Source organism: Festucalex cinctus, chromosome 11, assembly GCF_051991245.1.
Source record: "Festucalex cinctus isolate MCC-2025b chromosome 11, RoL_Fcin_1.0, whole genome shotgun sequence".
Lineage (NCBI taxonomy): Eukaryota > Metazoa > Chordata > Actinopteri > Syngnathiformes > Syngnathidae > Festucalex > Festucalex cinctus.
The window spans coordinates 27,511,947-27,530,045 of NC_135421.1; the positions used below are offsets into that span (position 1 = coordinate 27,511,947).

General features: G+C 41.4%; 1 protein-coding gene across 1 annotated transcript; it reads right to left on the reverse strand.

Annotated features, from left to right (window-relative positions):
- Positions 1-8,977: 8,977 nt before the first annotated feature.
- On the reverse strand, positions 8,978-13,293 carry pcdh8.1 (protocadherin 8, tandem duplication 1). The gene is made up of 4 exons (XM_077537639.1): positions 10,874-13,293; positions 10,716-10,786; positions 10,368-10,501; positions 8,978-9,318 (listed from the first exon to the last, which is right to left on the reverse strand). Exons 1-4 carry the CDS (start codon positions 13,223-13,225, stop codon positions 8,978-8,980), a joined length of 2,898 nt encoding a protein of 965 aa, XP_077393765.1. The 5' UTR covers positions 13,226-13,293.
- Positions 13,294-18,099: the final 4,806 nt, after the last annotated feature.

Below are 18,099 nucleotides of genomic sequence, written 5' to 3' on the forward strand. Positions count from 1 at the left end.
TAGCAAGAGCTCATGAAATGAGTTCTTCTCTGCAGGAGAGAGAGAAATGTCCTCCTTCTAATGAACTATAATGAAATGCTCTATAAATTGCTATTTAGTTTCTTTGATCACATTCTTCAAATTGCATTCAGCGGTGTGACTTGAGGTGCTTTCTTTCTGCTGTGCGTATGAGGGGGTGACGGTGTGTGTGTGTGTGTGGGTGGAGGGGGGCTCACAGCATTACGTTGCCCCCTAGCGGTGAAAGAGCCGAAGTGGTCTCACTTGGGAAGAAGTCTTTTGTTCCATTTTACAGTGTAGTATATAGAGCCTTTAATATCCTGCAGCCAAGTCTAAACAGTTCACGAATGAAGATTGATTTTTTTTTTTCCCAAAGGGCATATTTGCACAATTTGAATTTTATTTATTTATTTTGTCTGCGGCTTCCCTTTAAATCACCTGGAGAATTCATAATTAATGAATGCTGACATTTTCACTTCTGTGGCCCAGTTTGAGTCATTTATAAAAATCCACTAATGCTCCCAGTAATTATTTAAAAATAGCAATGACTGATGGCTGCAGCCTCGCGTTGAATAAACGGTTTTGTAGTCAAATGTTATTTCGTTTTTTATTCTCTGTTTTATTTTAATTCTCTGTTTGCTAGTTTTTTATCTGTTTGTTCATTATGTGACTGATTGCATGGACATGGCAAACAACACAGTATACTATACATTATGTAATTATTATGCTTATTATTCTTACACAACATCAAGTATGTATCCACGTGAAAAGAGGCCAAAAATATTCGCATTAGCTCTCAGTATAATGCAGTGCCATTGTACAGCGTTGTGAACTGCCAAAATATCACATTACTAGTAATTAATCTCTTGCTAATCTGTAAATTAGCATTACAAGCTATTTAAAGCCATATAACTTCTGCTTTGGGTACCATGTTGTACAGATTGTGAAGCTGGAATTCAACTAAAAAAATAATAGTGAGCTGAAGTTCACAGCTGGAGCGCTATACAAATAAAGCTTGCTTACTTACTTGCTAACTAACTAGTAAGTATTAATGTATTAATAGCTATATAAATGAATCTCACACTATTTCACTATATACTTATATAGATTGTACTGTATTTAACACATGGAGAATGAAACAAACAACAAAAGTGAGTTGAATATTAATTCCGTTCCACTTTGTGTTGGCAACATTAGCTAAGTAGCTAGCAAACTGGCTATACCCGTACCGATAGCTATCTAGATGTATCTTGAAATGTGTCGATACATTCCTATTCTACATTGTGTATAACACATTATGATTGAAATATTAACAATGATAGTAGGCTAAATGTGAATTTCATTTGACTTGGATTATGAAACATTTACCGGTACTATAGCTAGCTGGCTATCAAGCCAGCTGGATCGTTAGCTGTTGAACCTCAAGTATTTCTATGTAACAATGTGTTATTATATATTCAAATAATATATTGTATGCAATTTAAAATATACACAGTGATAACCAGTTCTGATGTAGGGGTTGTAAACATCAACTAACTAGCCATTAAATGTACAATACATTACATTATTTCAATACATGATGATGTATCATCACAAATTCATTTTACGATATATGAGGGATTTCAATTCTAAGCAGTAATAATGTGTTAATTATGAATTCAATTCCGCTTGTAGTGTGAGGTTGTAAATAATAGCAAGTTAACAAGCTCCCTATTAATTAACTATGATACATAGACAGATAGATGGAAGGACGGATGGACAGACAGAAATAAGGATGGTGGATAGTGAACAGGATGTGGCAAAGAAGAAGCTTCTAAAAAATGTTTATTTTCGAGTGTGACATTTGGGAAATGCAAATATTTGCTCTGTCACTGGAACTTCAGCTCACTCTCATTTTTCTCAGTGAAAAATGAAGTACGTAATCCAAGCAAGAATATAAAGGCGGCGTGACACAAGTCACCACTTGGCAAATTTGTACTAAAAACTGAGGCGCACAAATGTCACCGTGCGCCGTTAAGAGAGGTGATGCCACACGAGTGCCTCTTGACCACTTGGTATCTGTGTGCCGGTTGCCCGGCAACGCCGCCGTGGAGCTCCACGAGAGCACCCGATACCTGTTTCCCTCTCACTTGGCAGTCTGTGTACGAGGCTGAGCAAAGCTGCTGAGCCACACACCACTAAATAATGACTTGCTGTTTCATTTAGGACGTTTGCTCTGCCTTGGAAGGATGATTGCCTCAGGTCAGGTGATCGGGAGCGTGCGCGTTTGAGCACTGCGGTGATCGTGCACGCTCCTTAACTCCTGCCAAGCGTGCATACAGTTCTGTTGGAAAAGTCGGAACTTTTTTGGTTTTAATGACTTTATACAACCGCAGTCTTAAGAGTAAAACGGTAAACAGTGGGACGTATACAATCAGTGGGTGATTAGTGCTAAACAGTTTCTGAGAAACTTTGTAGAGACTTGGTGCATTTTTAAATGTGTGTTCGTTAACCATCAAAAGGTCAGAAAAGTAGCAAAAAATAAAAACAAGATGGCAGTGACCATATCTGTTTAGCCCAGGGGTGTCCAAACTTTTTCCTCTGAGGGCCACATACAGAAAAACAGAAAGCTGCAAGGGCCACTTTGATTTATTTATTTTTTTAGTTATTTATTAACACATTCATTGCCAGACCAGCAAAAAAAAATGCATGATTTGACGTCTTTTTCCGTCAATGGCAGTAAATGAGTTAAACATGGTAAAAATCAATGAAGCAATTGTAAATTCTTGATATAATGTACAGTTACTTATTGAAAACTGCTAACAGTCACAAGGCAAATAGTGAACTCTTTATTTACACTACTTGACGGACCGAAAAACAACGAGAGCGCATCGAGAATCACGAGACGCCAAGCCCCCTTGGGCTGTGGAGATGCACAGAGGAACAGAGGTCACAGAAGTAATAATCCGACAAAAACACGCACTTAAATACATGTGGGTAACACTGACATGGAATCACATGGTTGGTTGTTGACCTGGTAAAGAGGTTAAAGATTCTTGACATCACATAGCATAAAACCAGTTGAAACTTAGATGCTGGTTTCATCAGTTTAAAACAGACACTTGACCTCACGGTCATGACCCAAACATTACCCCTGCATGACCCTAGTCATGACAGTTAATGGTTGAAAAAGCATGTCGATTTCGGGGTCTCCTCAAAAGTGACCATTTTGGAGGTACAAGGTTTTGGCCCGGCGCCAGTTACATACGAAAATGGTGTATGTGTCTCGCCGAGTATTCGTAGAATTTTATTTGTATTCACTTGTACTAAAGAAACTGTCAAGCGTTGGAACAAATGTCGTCCTTTTAAACTCTCAACAGCGTGAGCATCCAAACCTTGGCGTTCCATACAAAAGATAAAACTCCTGCAAGATTTTAAGTGGCCGCGTGTGTTATGACAACACAATGGCAACAATTAGTCGCCAATGAAGCCGTATCGACTCGTGCCCGAGCTGTCTTTGGCGCTGCGATTTGCTGCTGTTTTACATTCATGCGAGGTGCACACACATAAAAAAAAAAAGCAATAAAAAAAAAAGAAAAACCCACTCATTTGGTAGCAAAAGTGTAGACAAGCGCAGCCCCGTGGCTCAATTTGACAGGTCAGTGCACAACTATTTGACCTACAAGGAGTGTATAATGAAAGCTAGCGCATTGTATTGATTGATAAATGCATTTTTCCCTCTGTGTTAAATCGGCTATCTGTCAGATGGCCGCACGTCACCGAGGGCACAAATATGGCCTCCTTCCTTATTGCCTGCCATTTTTTTTTTTCTTTATATATGTATGTGCATGTGTGTGCCCTGACTACACCTCCAAAGCCCGGATGAAAGTTAATAACTGAGCAACTCGGCATGCTGGAAGTGTAGAAGGAGATGTAAAATATATACGGTGAGTATATATTTCTATGAAGCATATTGCGCTGATGCGTGGGAGCTTTGTTTGGAGCTTTATTCACAAAAAAAAAAAAAAAAAAAAAAGGGGCAACTAATCCACTCCATCCGCTCTGGCTTTTATCACTGCTATCCAAAGATGGAAGAGCAGCTTCTGCTAGCTCATTTATGCTTATTACAATGCGACGCAACACTTTGCCCATTTGAGTTCCCCCCCACGCCACAAAAAGAAGCAAAATGGTTCAACGTGTCGTCAGTTTTGGCTCCTCGGCAGCAGTTTTGGAAATGATTATCTTGCTCTGGAGTGGCCCTCAGATAGCTATCATGTCATTTGTGACGATGCTTGTCTGATGCTCGTTATCCTCGCAGGCGCCTTTTGGAAGTGACCTTAAAAAGATAATGAGGACGGAACACACTGACACACTGCGGGTTTTCAACGCCGTCTTTAAAATTGCCTTTACGTGCGCTCGCCAGACACAACATTAGGTACACCCCAGCGGTCTGATGACATCTTACAGAGGAGGATGAAATGAGAATGTGACGGGGAGGAGCAAGGTGGATTTTAACAAGACAAAAATATGGCAGCGGATTATTTGGAGTAAAAAGGCATAATATAATAATGAAAAGTTTAAATCCTACGAGAATAATGTTGCATTTTTGCTTTTTTTTTCTGTATAAATGTCATAATCTGAGAATGCAGTCATATTCTTGACAGGAAAAAAAAATAATTCTGAGTGCCTCATATTTTTTTTTAGATAAAAGTTCTTATTATTATTATTTTATTTTATTTAATTAGTTGTATTTAAAAAAAAATTAATATATATATATATATATATATATATATATATACTGTATTTATTTACATTTATTTATTTATATATTTTCACAGAAGCAGTCCCATTCGCTCCCGGATGTTTTACTGGATTTTGACTGATTTTGCAAGGCCCACAAAATATTGTGTTCTCTTGCTATAAAAGCAAAAGAGAGAGTAAAGTCTCTTCTTTCATCAGGAAAAAAAAAAAAGTATGTTTCTATCTGTTTCCGTTTTGCAGCAATTAGCATTAGAAGAGAGCTAAGTTTCATCAGTTTTCACAAATCTATTTCAAATTGTAAGTCATTGAGCTTTTTTTTCTACATGGCCCTGGTTGATCTCCTTTGCTCTGCTGCCACCTGCTGGCCGTTTGTGTAAAAACTATCATTTCTGCAACCGTTCTTTGCAGTTGAGAGGCTGCATCAAAGCCTTCTGTATGCTCTAGCATAAAAAACCAACAAATAAAAAAACGTATAAATATGTCTTTGGGACACTTACAACATTAAAAAAAACGTATTTACACGTTATTGGGAGCAAATGAGTTACGAATCGGGGGACTAGCCTAACCCCTGATTGATTAAGCTTAAGAGCTTAACTTTTACACACATTGTGCAAAACGAAAGAGCAACCTCAACACACCCAACAGCTCCGGTTGACACGTTTCACCCTTCGCTGTGACGTCAGCCTCGTAGTTGTGTACACAAATGTAAACGACATAAAAGACGGCAAGCAGGAGTGACAGCAGCCTGCAGCTTTTTTTTTTTTGTTTCTTTTTTTTTTTTACCGCCGGCATTTAATGGCTCCTTCTCGCGCTTCCCGCCCTCATTTGCATGCAAGACGCTCATCCGAGTAACCTGGGAGTCTTCAAAGGCCGTCTCCCGGGTAATGGAGCAGCATGAGATTTTCCATCTGATCATCACTGACTGCCGTCTTGATCATGTCGATTCCAACTGGGACAAGAGTTCTGCATGTTAGCAAAAACTCCAGCCGGAGTTCCACGTGGAAAAGGGATTCGCTTCGTCGGACGAGTCGCTCGCTTGCGTTTGACGACTGAAGTGTAAACGACGTTCCTTGATTCAATTGCATTTTTTTTTTTTTTTTTTTTTTTTTTTTTTTTTTTTTAAACCGAAACGAGCAGGACATTGTGCAGGACAGATAAATATAAACCATCATTAGCACTGATGTGGGAGGGAACCATATTTGGTACTTAAGCGGGAGTTTAAATTGGACACTGAGTGCTTCATTATGAGGCAGAAGAAGCACAATTCTGTTTCTTCTTCCAGCCAATCACTGAAGAAGAATTATGAAAAATGCATGCTAACTCATTCGCTGCCATTGACGACTATAGACGTCAAAGATAGTTTTAATTGGATTGGCAGTGAATGAGTGAGTGATACAAGTACCTTGACTTACAAGTGCCCCAAATTATGAGTTTCTCGAAGTTGTCGTGATTTATCATTTGACACGTTTATTGCTGCTAAACAAACAACCAAAAATGTTTTAGAGAACATGTGAGCGATTACATTTCATAAAAACTTTCGTTACGTTCACGTGGTCCGCAAGGTCAATTTCAAGGTCAAATTATAGGTCAAAAGGTCAAGTTAGTAGTTAGGGATGGGCGAGTACCGATACCAGGTATCGGTATCGGGCCGATACCAGCCCTTTTTTTCAAGTACTCGAGTAGTCGTGACGCAGACAAGCGAGCGATGGCGGAGGGGGACGACGTTAAGTGAGTCCTCCTTGCCTGTAAGTGGCGCTATAGCTTGCAGCAGTTTTTCACCAAAACTTCACCGGTTTGGAAATACTTCAAAATTGTGAATCTTCAACTAAAAGAGCATTTTTGTGTTTTATTTTGAGCGTTAAAACTATTGAAGAGTGACTGCTGTTTTTTTTTGTTTTTTTTTGGTCAAAATTAAAGGAAATATATTTGTTTAAAAATATCTTTTAGTGATTTTTTTTATTTGTCAAAATGTACTACAGTGTTCCCTCGTTTTCCGCTGGGGTTCGGTTCCAAAAAATACCCGCAATAAATGAAATCCGCGAAGTAGTTAGCTTTATGTTTTACAACTCTTATAAATGTTTTAAGGCTCTAAAATCCCCGACCGCACAATTTAGACACTTTTCTCATTGAGGCATTTACGTTCTCACATTTCTCTCTTGTTCAAACTTTGACAATGTTCAAACCTTCATAAATTTTATAAAATGGGTATTTTACTGTAAAAAAATATGCAAAATTGCACTTAAAAAAAAATCCGCGATACAGCGAGACCGCGAAAAGTGAACAGCGTTATAGCGAGGGAAGACTGTACTGGTATCGGCAGTTGGTATCGGTATCGGTGAGTACTGAGGGTCTGAATATCGGTATCGGTATGAAAAAAAAGTGGTATCGAACATCCCTATTAGTAATATTATGCACCAATCTTCTATGTGAGTGCGGATTTGTAATCCTTGTTGAATTCCCCATTCTAACAATACCCATTTTGGGAAAATCGACATACGGCTTCAAACTAAGTTGGCCACGCCCCTTTTTTTTGGGCTGAGAAACTCATCTGGCTGCACCTCACAAACACCTGCTCCCATTGCCCTAAAATTTGAGATTTAATGTTGTGCCAACTCTATTACCAAGTACATCAACTTTCATTACAATCAAAATCTGCGAGGTGATTTTTTTTTTTTTTTTTTTTTTGCTTTATCTCGTGTGCAATGTAAGTCACACCAAAGTGGAAGTTTTTGTGTTCATTGCCACTCCCGAGTTGCTTATTGATATTGTAGTGCAGGTTTATTATACAGGGTGTCCCATAAATTATTATACATGCGAAAAATTTCCAAAAAAACACTTTTATATATGATCCACACGACGACCATTGCTTTGAAAACAAACACATTTATTTCAGTTTGGGTCAATACGTAACCAATTGCTAAATCTGACTTCATGAATCCGACAAAGAGGCGACAGTAAGTTAATGGACAGAATTATTGAACCATTTTTTTTTGTTGTTGATGAAGAAAATCTTAAATGAAAAAACAAAGAGAATTTTCCATCCCTGCTAAATGGGGATGGAACTCCATTTTTTTTTTAATTGTATTTATGTACATCAATTGGTCGATGCTTGTTCAGATGTTTGCATTGGTCGTCCTGCGTTGTGGCCTTCCCACATTGCAGCCTGCCTGATTTCTTATCTTTTGGGCCATTTGAAGGTGACAGTGTATCAGAAAAAGATACATAACATAAATCATCTCAAGGAACACATTTTACAATCATATCTCCAGCTGTGCTGAGGAGGACACACATTGAAATGTGTTTTCAAAAAACAATTGTCATGTCGGGCATATTTTCTAAATTAAAGAGTTTTTTTGTTTTTTTTCTGATTGTAAACATATGCACCAACCTGTATTCATGTTCAATGGCTATTTTTCAAGATACAGAGGAAAATGTCTCAGCATGCTAAACAAATATAGCTACAAAATCTATGTGACATATTAAAGCACATTATTAAATATATATTGATTAGGGATGTTGGATACCACTTTTTTTCAGACCGATGCCGATACTCAGACCCTCAGTACTCACCGATACCAACTGCTGATACCAGTAGTACATTTTGACAAATAAAAAAAAATCACTAAAAGATATTTTTAAACAAATATTTTCCCTTTAATTTTGACAAAAAAAACAAAAAAAACAGCACAGTCACTCTTCAATAGTCTTAACGCTCAAAATAAAACACAAAAATGCTCTTTTAGTTTAAGATTTTGAAGTATTTCCAAAGCGGTGAAGTTTTGGTGAAAAACTAGCTAGCAAGCTAGTGCCACCTACAGGCAAGGAGGACTCACTTCACGTCTTCCCGCTCCGCCATCGCTCGCTTGTACTCGTCTGCGTCACGAGTACTCGAGTACTTGAAAAAAGGCTGGTATCGGCCCGATACCGATACCTGCTATCGGTACTCGCCCATCCCTAATATTGATAGCACGTGAATGAAGCTTGAAGACTTTTTACAATCACACATTTATTGGGAAAGCGGCACTAACAAAAAAATTAGCAAAATGCTAATAAAAACGCTGAGCAGTTTTTACAAATATTTACAGTTTACATGAGGTTCAAACTCTGCGATTGGCTGGCAACCAGTTCAGGGTGTCCGCCGCCGACCGCCCGTAGCCAGCTGAGATAGGCTCCAGCAGCCCCCCGCGACCCTTGTGAGGAATAAGCGGTCAAGGAAATGGAAACGTTTGAGGTTCAAAACTCAAAACATCGTCGCCACCTCTGATTCCGTCGCCACGGTGACAATATTTGGGCTCGGCTTGTGGCGCTGGGGCCCGTTTTGCGGCTGGGCCAGGTAAGGCGGAAGGGTTCCCGTTGTGCCGCCGTAGGTCCGCACGCCGCCGCTGCGCGTTTTCTTGGGATTGGTCGCGTAGCCAGACTCCTTCCAGGAGTGGGCGTAGCCGTGCAGATCGTTGAAGAGGGCCGCCGGGGAGAAGCCGACGGTGTACGCCAAGTCTCCGGGGTTCCTGAAACACTGCGGCGGGATGGCGCAGTAGGTGCCTTGGCAATCCCCCGCTAAGCTGTTAGCAGTGCTGGAGGAACCTGAAGACAAGTGAGATAAATAAGGATTAGATTGGCTGGTGCATGCATGTATTACGCAATAACTGAACGGTTCATTGGGGACATCTACACAATCTAATGAGATCTAATAATCCTTTAAAAAAAAACAAGATAATAATGATCACTTTTTTGGGGCTATTACTTGAAACAATATTTCCCAGTAAGTGTCTCTATTTAGTTAATTACACCAGTGTAAAATTACAAGGATGAACTCATCTTACAAAATGCTCCTCGTAGTGTAATTATTTGCATCTTTAGTAAAAGTGTAGTTAGATATTTTTGTCTTCCTCATCACTTGGATTTAATAAGTTAGCTAGTTAGCTGTTTTCCCAAGTGGGTTAAAATTCTAGAAACACGCAGTTAAATTCGACACTACTAGAACCACAATAATAAAACTGTGACTGATTATGTTTCTAGCGATATATATTGTGACATCTAGAATTATATTTTTTCTTCCTGTCAGATCCATTTCGACTGAATCCAACTCTCTATGTGAGCAAAATTAGTAAATGTTTTTGATATATTGTAGTAGGGGTGTTAAAAAAATTCGATTCGGCAATATATCGCGATACTGAAGCACGCAATTTTCGAATCGATTCAATAGGCAGCCGAATCGATTTTTTAACATCCATTTTTGATGAAAAAATATTCAACAGAACGTGTAACTTTCACACCTTTAGCATGGAAGAATGTTATATTAATGGAACGTTAAGCCTGAATATTTTATCTCAATCGTGTTCTGATATGAAAAAAGGTTACAACCTGTTTGTTAAATACACAGTTAGAAAACTGAAGTTTGAGATCAATAAATAATACATTTTACAAATCTTACAGTGTACATGTACAAGTTGACTGAATGGTATTTTCTAAATTTGAGTAAAAAAAAAAAAAAAATCGCAACAGTCACCTTATAAATTCATATCGGGATTAATCGGTATTGAATCGAATCGTGAGCTATGAATCGTGATCCGGATCGTATCGTCAGGTACGAGGCAATTCACACCCCTATTAATTGTAGCTTAAAAACGTACTTTTGAGTCTCGGGTGAAAGGTGCTGAAGCTCCTCTTGCCGCCGTCCCCGCTGACGTCGGAGTCGGAGTCGTTGAAGTCGCTGTCGCCTTTGCCGCTGTCCTTCACGCTCAGCTGGTCGGTGTTGCCCGTGCCACTGCAAATCAGCGCGGAGGCACCATGAGCCACCAGTGCAACACATTAGCTTGATTATTGATGCCTCCCTAAAGTAACCTCATATAACCTAATTGCACACTGGACCAAAAAAAAAAAAAAAAAATGCTTCTAGTGTGATAGTATGTTTTGGAGATCCATGAAGTGAACCAAGAACTAAATGGTGCTAGTAACTTTTGGGTAATTTTTTTTCTTACCTGACTTGCAGGCAATACTTGTCAGCTTGCCATAAAGATGATGGTTGGAAGTGCTTTGAGGGCACAAACGCCTAAAAAGAACAAATAAAGTTTCGTTTCATTTTTAGATACAGAAAAAGTACAAATTGTGCGAAAAGAAGTAAAAAAAAAAAAGTCACCTTTGATTCAGAGTCGCTGCTCCTCTCCTCATACAAGCAGGAGTCATCCAAGGTCGAGGAGGTCCTCTCCAGGAAGAAACCTCTCTGGCCAGTGTATATGTTGCCATGGGTGGACCCGAGGGGGGGTCGACTGTCAAACAAGTTCCGGCGGGCCTCCCTTTTAGGCCCTGAGCGGCCGCGTCCCACTTTGCATGTGACCACCACGGCCACGATGGCCACCAGCAGCAACGCGCAGCCGCCGCTTAGCAGGATGATGACCACCAGCGAGCCGTCCAAGCCCGCCCCGAGGCCTTCCTCGTCGCTTGACCGCAAAACCGCCGCGGCCCGGTCCTCCGCGGGCTCCGTGTCGGCGACCACGAAGCGCACGGTGGCGCTGCTGGAGAGAGGCGGGCGGCCGCGGTCGCTCGCGGCCACGACCAGTTCTAGGACGTCCCCAATTTGGGCGGTCAACCATTGCTTGAGGGCGATCTCGCCGGTGTCTTTGTTCACGCTGAAAAGATTTTGGTCGCCCTGCGACATGTGGTAGGACAGCTCGGCGTTGATGCCGTCATCTGCGTCTTCAGCGGAGAGGCGCAGGGCCAGATAGGAAGCGGGGGCGTTCAAGGGCAGCGGGATATCAGCGGAGTCGTTAAACAGCACGGGGAAGGTGAAATACGGGTAGTTGTCATTCTGGTCCACCACTCGGATTTTAATTGTCGACGTGCTGGAAAGGGAGGGGGATCCTTTGTCCTCAGCTTGGATGACCAACTCCACTTCGTGGATGAGCTCGTAGTCGAAGGACCTGACAGTGTACAAAGAACCCGTTTGGGAATCTATAGACACGTAGGTGGAAACCAACGACCCGCTTTGCACCTCAGAGTCCAAAAGCTTGTAGGAGACTTTGGCGTTCTTGCCCACGTCGGGATCGCGGGCCACTACGGTGGTGACGTAAGAGCCCGGAATGTTGTTCTCTATGACTGAGATCTCATATGCTGACTTACTGAACAAAGGGGCGTTGTCGTTCTCGTCTGTCACCCTGATGGTGTACTGCCTGACGGTTTTAAAAGGGGGGCTGCCCAAGTCTTCTGCGACAACAGTCAGGTTATACTCAGGGATCCTTTCTCGGTCCAGAGCGGAGGTTGTGACGATCATGGAGGTCTCCCCGTAGGCTTGCTGCAAGGTGAAGTCCTCGTGGCCAAGCAGGCTGACTCGCACGTAACCGTTGGAGCCAGAGTCCAGGTCTGAGGTGCTGATGAGTGCCACAAAGCTCTCTGCGGCCGCAGCCTCGGTGATGTAGGCCACGTTGTCCGCGCTGGCGGTCATGGGCTTGATGTTGATCTGAGGCGCGTTGTCGTTCATGTCCACCACGTCAATGGACACTTGGCAACTGGACGACGCCGGATCTGCGCCCAGGTCGGAGGCCTTGACACGCAGCTCGTAGGACCGCCGCCGCTCAAAGTCCACGCGGGCCCTCAGTGTCACGTCGCCGGTGTGCGGGTCGATGTGGAAGACGCGGGCGGCTTCTGCCGAGACGCCGTCGAAGGTGTACATCACCTCGCCGTTGACGTCCTCGTCAGGGTCGAAGGCGTGTACCCGTACCACGCGGTGGCCCAGCGGAGCGTCCTCGTTGAGCTCCACCTTCAGCGACCCGTGCTCAAAAGTGGGCCCGTTGTCGTTGAAGTCCAACACCTTGACGCGGACCGTCATGGACCCGGACTTGGTGGGGACGCCTCCGTCGGTGGCGGTCACCTCCACCAGATAGAAGTCCTCCATCTCCCGGTCCAGCTCCCGCACAAGTACTAGCTCAGCGAACTTGACGCCGTCCTCCCGTTGACGCACCTCCACGGCAAAGTGGCTGCTGGGGGAAATGTTGTAGCTCTGGATGTAGTTGTCGCCCACGTCTGGGTCCACGGCGATAGGCAGCGGGAAACGAGAGTCCAGCGGCACATTCTCCACGATTTCCAGGGTGGTCTCGTTGCGGGGAAACGCCGGCGCGTGGTCGTTGATGTCCCTCACTTCAATCTCGACGTGGACCAGCTGAAACTTTTCCCTGGAGAGCGCCACCACGTCGAAGGTGACGAAGCACCGCGGGGTGCCGGGACACAGCAGTTCGCGGTCGATGAGCTCGGCCACGCTCAAGAGCCCGTCGGCCTCCCGCATGTACACCACCGAGAAGTTGTTCTCCTGCATGAAGCGGAAGGATGCGTCGTGGCCTTCGGCGGGGTCGATCTTCAAGTCTCTGGACAAGTTGCCTATCTCTGTCCCAGGGGCGTCCTCCTCATACGTGAAGTATCTTGTCGTCGTGCACTGGACCTGGTAAATAATTAAAGCCAGCACAAAGCAGCAGCGAGCAAGTCTTGCCATCTTGTTCATAAAAAAATAAATAAAAAGAGCGAGAGAGAAGTTTTGCTCATGTAAATCACAAATGACCTGAGCAGACCTCAGCTTGTGAACGAGCGCAGGCTTCACACTTGCGGGCAGGCTATAAACTGGGCCGTATGCAAATGAGCTGGCCCATCCACCAATGGTTTGACAGCACAGGCCATCAAAACGGGGGTGGGGTGGGGGGGGGGGACTTTTGGCTTATGACAAACTGCTGTTCACCGTTTGTTGGACAAATGGTTCACTTTTGGCACCTTATCAATTCCAAAGTAGTTTTATAAGCGCAAATGTGCTCCGCAAATAAAGTTTTATTTTTCCATTTGTAGGGAAAATGCAGCATGTCCTATTATTTGGAAATACATTTAGAAATGTTTTGTGGTGATTATAATTGACAGAATAGCCACACAACCAAAAATGGAGAACAGATATGAGTACTGCAGTGTTAATATATATATATATATATATATATATATATATATATATATATATATATATATATATATATATATATTAACTTTTTCAGTGCTCATCTTTACTGTCTTTCCTTTGACTTCTATATGTAATCAGTAACACATTAATGTATATTTCTGTTATGTCTACAGTTGCTACAGTAAATGAAAGTGTTTTTTTGTTTTTTTTTACATGTTTGGATGAGTAAGATGATTCTGTTGTAGTTTATTTGTTTTCAAAGATACACTTATGCAATAGAAAGACATCCATATCACTAATTCCACCGTTATTCTTTCTCGGTTTTGATTTACTGACGTATTCATTTAATAACACGTTGAATTATTGTGACTACAGCTTTGTTGTGCTGCCGTACTGAGGAGGTGTTGACCTTCCCGTCTCGCTTATGGAAGGTAAATAAAATATAAACATCTCTCAATGTGATGCAGTTCAATGCTACACCACGACAAACTGCAACCGCATATTGTCAAACGAGCGACCTTCGTGAATACAAAATTATCGATTACCGCCTCCCATTATAGTGCGTGAGTGTATGGATTCCAGATACGCTGAAATTCTATTGTGCTGTTGAACGTGGACGGAAAACACGCTCTCACAGTTATTGGGATTTATTTATTTATTTATTTATTTCATTTTATTATAGGCTGCTATGCAAATGCGCGCTGACCCGTCCATTGATGGCCTGGCAGTGGTCCACCCGAAGGGAGCCGCGGCTGCCAAAGAAGCTTTCAGGTCAAATCAACAATTATCTGATGTAAAAGTACAACTGCATGACAGCTTTTTGACTGCCGTAAGCCTTTGTCGAGCCAGACAGCATATTGGGCGGGCGCTCGAATGGGGCTCGGCGTCGCCATGTGAGGCGTTGCAATCGCAAGCTGCCAAAATAAATACAGGAGGACCTTCAAAGTTAAAACCGCAAATTTGTGTGTATTTGGATGGGATGATTGTAGTCAGGTACACCCAATAAATATTTTTTTTTTGCAATTCTAATTTTATCTCATACAAATATTAATTGCCATACTTACTGAATTTTTTACTAGGAGGTGATTTGGCTTCATGTTTACCACTTAGCAGACGGTTTCTGCTACTGTTCTGCTGGGCTCCATTATTTAAAACTAATAATTCACCACCTCTCCTGCATATCATCAAGCCATGCAGTGCATCCTCGCCACTAAAAACCCGGCGGCAGCAGCAGCCGTAATCAATAGACCTCAATAACCCAACACGTAGTCATGAATCAAAAACAAAGTGGCTTTAAAAAGCTTAGTTAGGCGATTAGCTAAAGAGGAAAGTTAAGGGTTCCACATAAAAAAATAAATAAATAAAAAACGCAGCTTTTGTATCATCTCCGAGGCTCACAGGAAGAAATCCGCTTCTTGACATTCATAAAGAGTTCAGCCTCTCTGCGACTCATATCATTCTGTGCAAACAGAGTGTGAGAGTAATATAAAGGGATGAGCAAGAATGTGCCTTTGTCTTCCTCTTTCAAATAGCAGGGGAGGAATATTAATGCAGCTCTTCAGACCTCCAAAGTGTCATTCATGCCATGTTGTTGCAGGGATGCGCATCGCGCTAATTGGCCTGTAATTAATCCGCAATTTAATAAATCAACATTTCATTCAAACAATACTTCCAAAAACAGGTTTGAAGGGTGACAAGAGAATAAAAAAAAAAAAAAAAAAAAAAGCCAACTATTGATGTGGCCTCCCACCACACACACACACACACACATGTCAACACACAAAAGAGCATGAGTCAAGCAGACTTTTGTCAAGCATATGGGTGATTAGCCCACGCTGATTAAAAAAAAAAGCATCCTCGGCCCTTCAAAGGGCCCTTGACACCTTCGCAAATGTTTGCGTTAAATCTGTCTGAGCCTCCCCTGATGGGGCAGCAAGGTGTTAAAAGCACACAATAAAGAGAAGGGGGGGGGGGATGCTTGTGATAGCGAGGTGCTAGGTGCTATACAAAGCTGATTATACAGGAAATGTGAAAATCTAAATGACTTCTTCCAGACGATCGGCGAAAAGGCCACACGTCTTGCTTTGTTTAAAAAAAAAAAAAAAGCTGCACTGATCTGATGTAGATGTATCGACTATAAACTTTGCTATTATTGTCCTTTCAGTGTCATTTCAACCAAGAACAGCTGTCCTATAGTGGAATAAAAGGTACTAAATACAGCAGTCAATGGAGTATGAAAGTGGACATGCATCAAATAAGATATTTTTACAATGACGATGATGATGATGCATGAATGCACGGCAACAAAGTGTATTGTTTTTCCCATAGTATAATCCACCTGTATTGGAATCTTTGAAATCAACATTTAGCAGCATCGCTATGAATGATGTATATTGTTGCAACTACAATTGCACTCAAAATGTATTTAGGATTTATTTATTTTTTTTAATGCCAAAGGATTGATGAGAAACATTATTCATTTTAGACATCAATTTATTAAAAGAAACTAAGCAATTTTGCTTCTAACAAACATGACCGATGTATGATAATGAGTCAAGAATGACATCAAAATGTTTTATTGCAATATGTTGAAATTAACACAGATGGCAAACAATAAATGTATTTCTTCTCTGTGAACCAGAGTGCAACTAATCACTTTGAGCGATAGCCAACATACTAGCGCTAACACAACACCGCCATCTTTGAATATATATTTAGTTTGTACAAAAACTACACATATAGCTCAAGTGTGATGTTCATAAATGGTGCCAATAGAACACCATAGTATGAATTATGACAGGAGATGCTAACAACTAGCTACATTTTGATGTCGCTATTATGCACCATAACAAACGTCTGATCAACCTTCGTGTTTACGCTAACAACTCAACATGATTATTGTAAGACGCTAACACGTTTTTTTTTTTCCTGTCTTGGCATTTATTATTATTATTATTTTTATCATCATACAAGATGTCACAAAAAATATACAGTATATATTGAAATAATAATAATGATGATGAGTGGTGGCAGTTGTTGGTAGAAGAGGAGCATTTAACTCTGACCGCCAAAAGCGTTTAATAACGATCAGTAAAATCACGACGTATATTGCCATAAACATTAAATGACGTCAACAAATTTCTTTATTTTTATTCTCAGTGCAACGTCTCAGTGCAGCGCTGCCTGGTCAATGGGTTGTGGAATCTAAAACACTCTATTCGTCAATGATCAAAGCCTCTGTCATATCAATTTTTTTTATTTGATAACGTGTGGCAGTGAAAGAGTTGATTGTTTTGCCTGTCACTATACATCGCTGGCAAAGATAGACGAGCAAAGATAAAGACCGTATTTGTGGCAAAATATATACCCTAATTTATTTTGGACCATTTAAGTGAAATTGGATGATTGTTTTAATGTTAGCATTGACGCTAGTGCTGACCTAAATAAGGTTTGTGGTAATCATAACGTCTTAAAAAAACAAAACAAAAATTATATATCCATTGGTGTTTGATGACATTTAACATCAAAGATAGTGACCCAGGATGCATCACATTTTAGAACGTTAAATTTCTCATCGTCCTTATTAGAAGGCAGCGAAGGTCAAATTAAAAGATGCTGTTGTTTTAAATCAAGCAAACAGCATGACAAGTGACGCGTGATTATTTTGGAAGCACAACATGGTAATGACTTTATTAACCGTGCCGCTCAAGATAGGAGCAATTTTGACGTTGAGAGTAACACATCACAGGAAATGACATGATCCCTTAATGTCTACTCATTTTCTTCTACCTCAGTTATTTTTACATGAGCTCGCTCCTTCTCGAAATGAGATCTGGATGAATGGATGACGCTCGAGCCACGGGGGTAAACAGCATTTAAGTTGACTTGTGCGCTTCGTTACCAGACATGTCGAGCCTTTTAGCGCAGCAGCCCCATGCTGACTTGGGTGTTGAAAATCCAGGATTTGGTGGCTCTGACGAGTTTGCGGCTAACGCTGAATTATTAGCCAAATTAGTTGTTTGCCAGTAAGAGGATTTCACGTGTTAATCTGATCAAATGTCTCGCGCAAATCATTGTGGCGATGGCGCTAGAGCGACAACGGCAGCTGTCGATCACAAACAATAAATGGCGCAATCAAACGACTGCCCCCCTGAATTGTAATTCTTCATTTTGGTTCATCTTACATTTGCAACTTTTTGGCAACAGAAAATACTGGCCAGGTCCATAAATGGAGGAAAACGAGGGTCTTCTATATTTACTTCTTGACATGTTAGTCATGGTCGACAAAGAACGGACTACCGAGGGCAGTAAGAATTTAACACATAAATAAACTGGGTAGGCTACCGTGTACTGCAATGTTCAAAATGAAGCCAAAAGAACGATGCAATCTAACATTAATATGTGTTTATTTTGCCATTTCAATTTTTTTTACTCAC

Bases quoted from the DNA above. Each gene is read 5' to 3' on its own strand.
- pcdh8.1 (XM_077537639.1), bottom strand. From the start codon at position 13,225: ATGAACAAGATGGCAAGACTTGCTCGCTGCTGCTTTGTGCTGGCTTTA. The intron at 10,502-10,715 runs GTAAGAAAAAAA...GCTGATTTGCAG, and splicing joins AAGTATTGCCTGCAAGTCAG to TGGCACGGGCAACACCGACC. The intron at 9,319-10,367 runs GTACGTTTTTAA...ACTTGTCTTCAG, and splicing joins CTTTCACCCGAGACTCAAAA to GTTCCTCCAGCACTGCTAAC.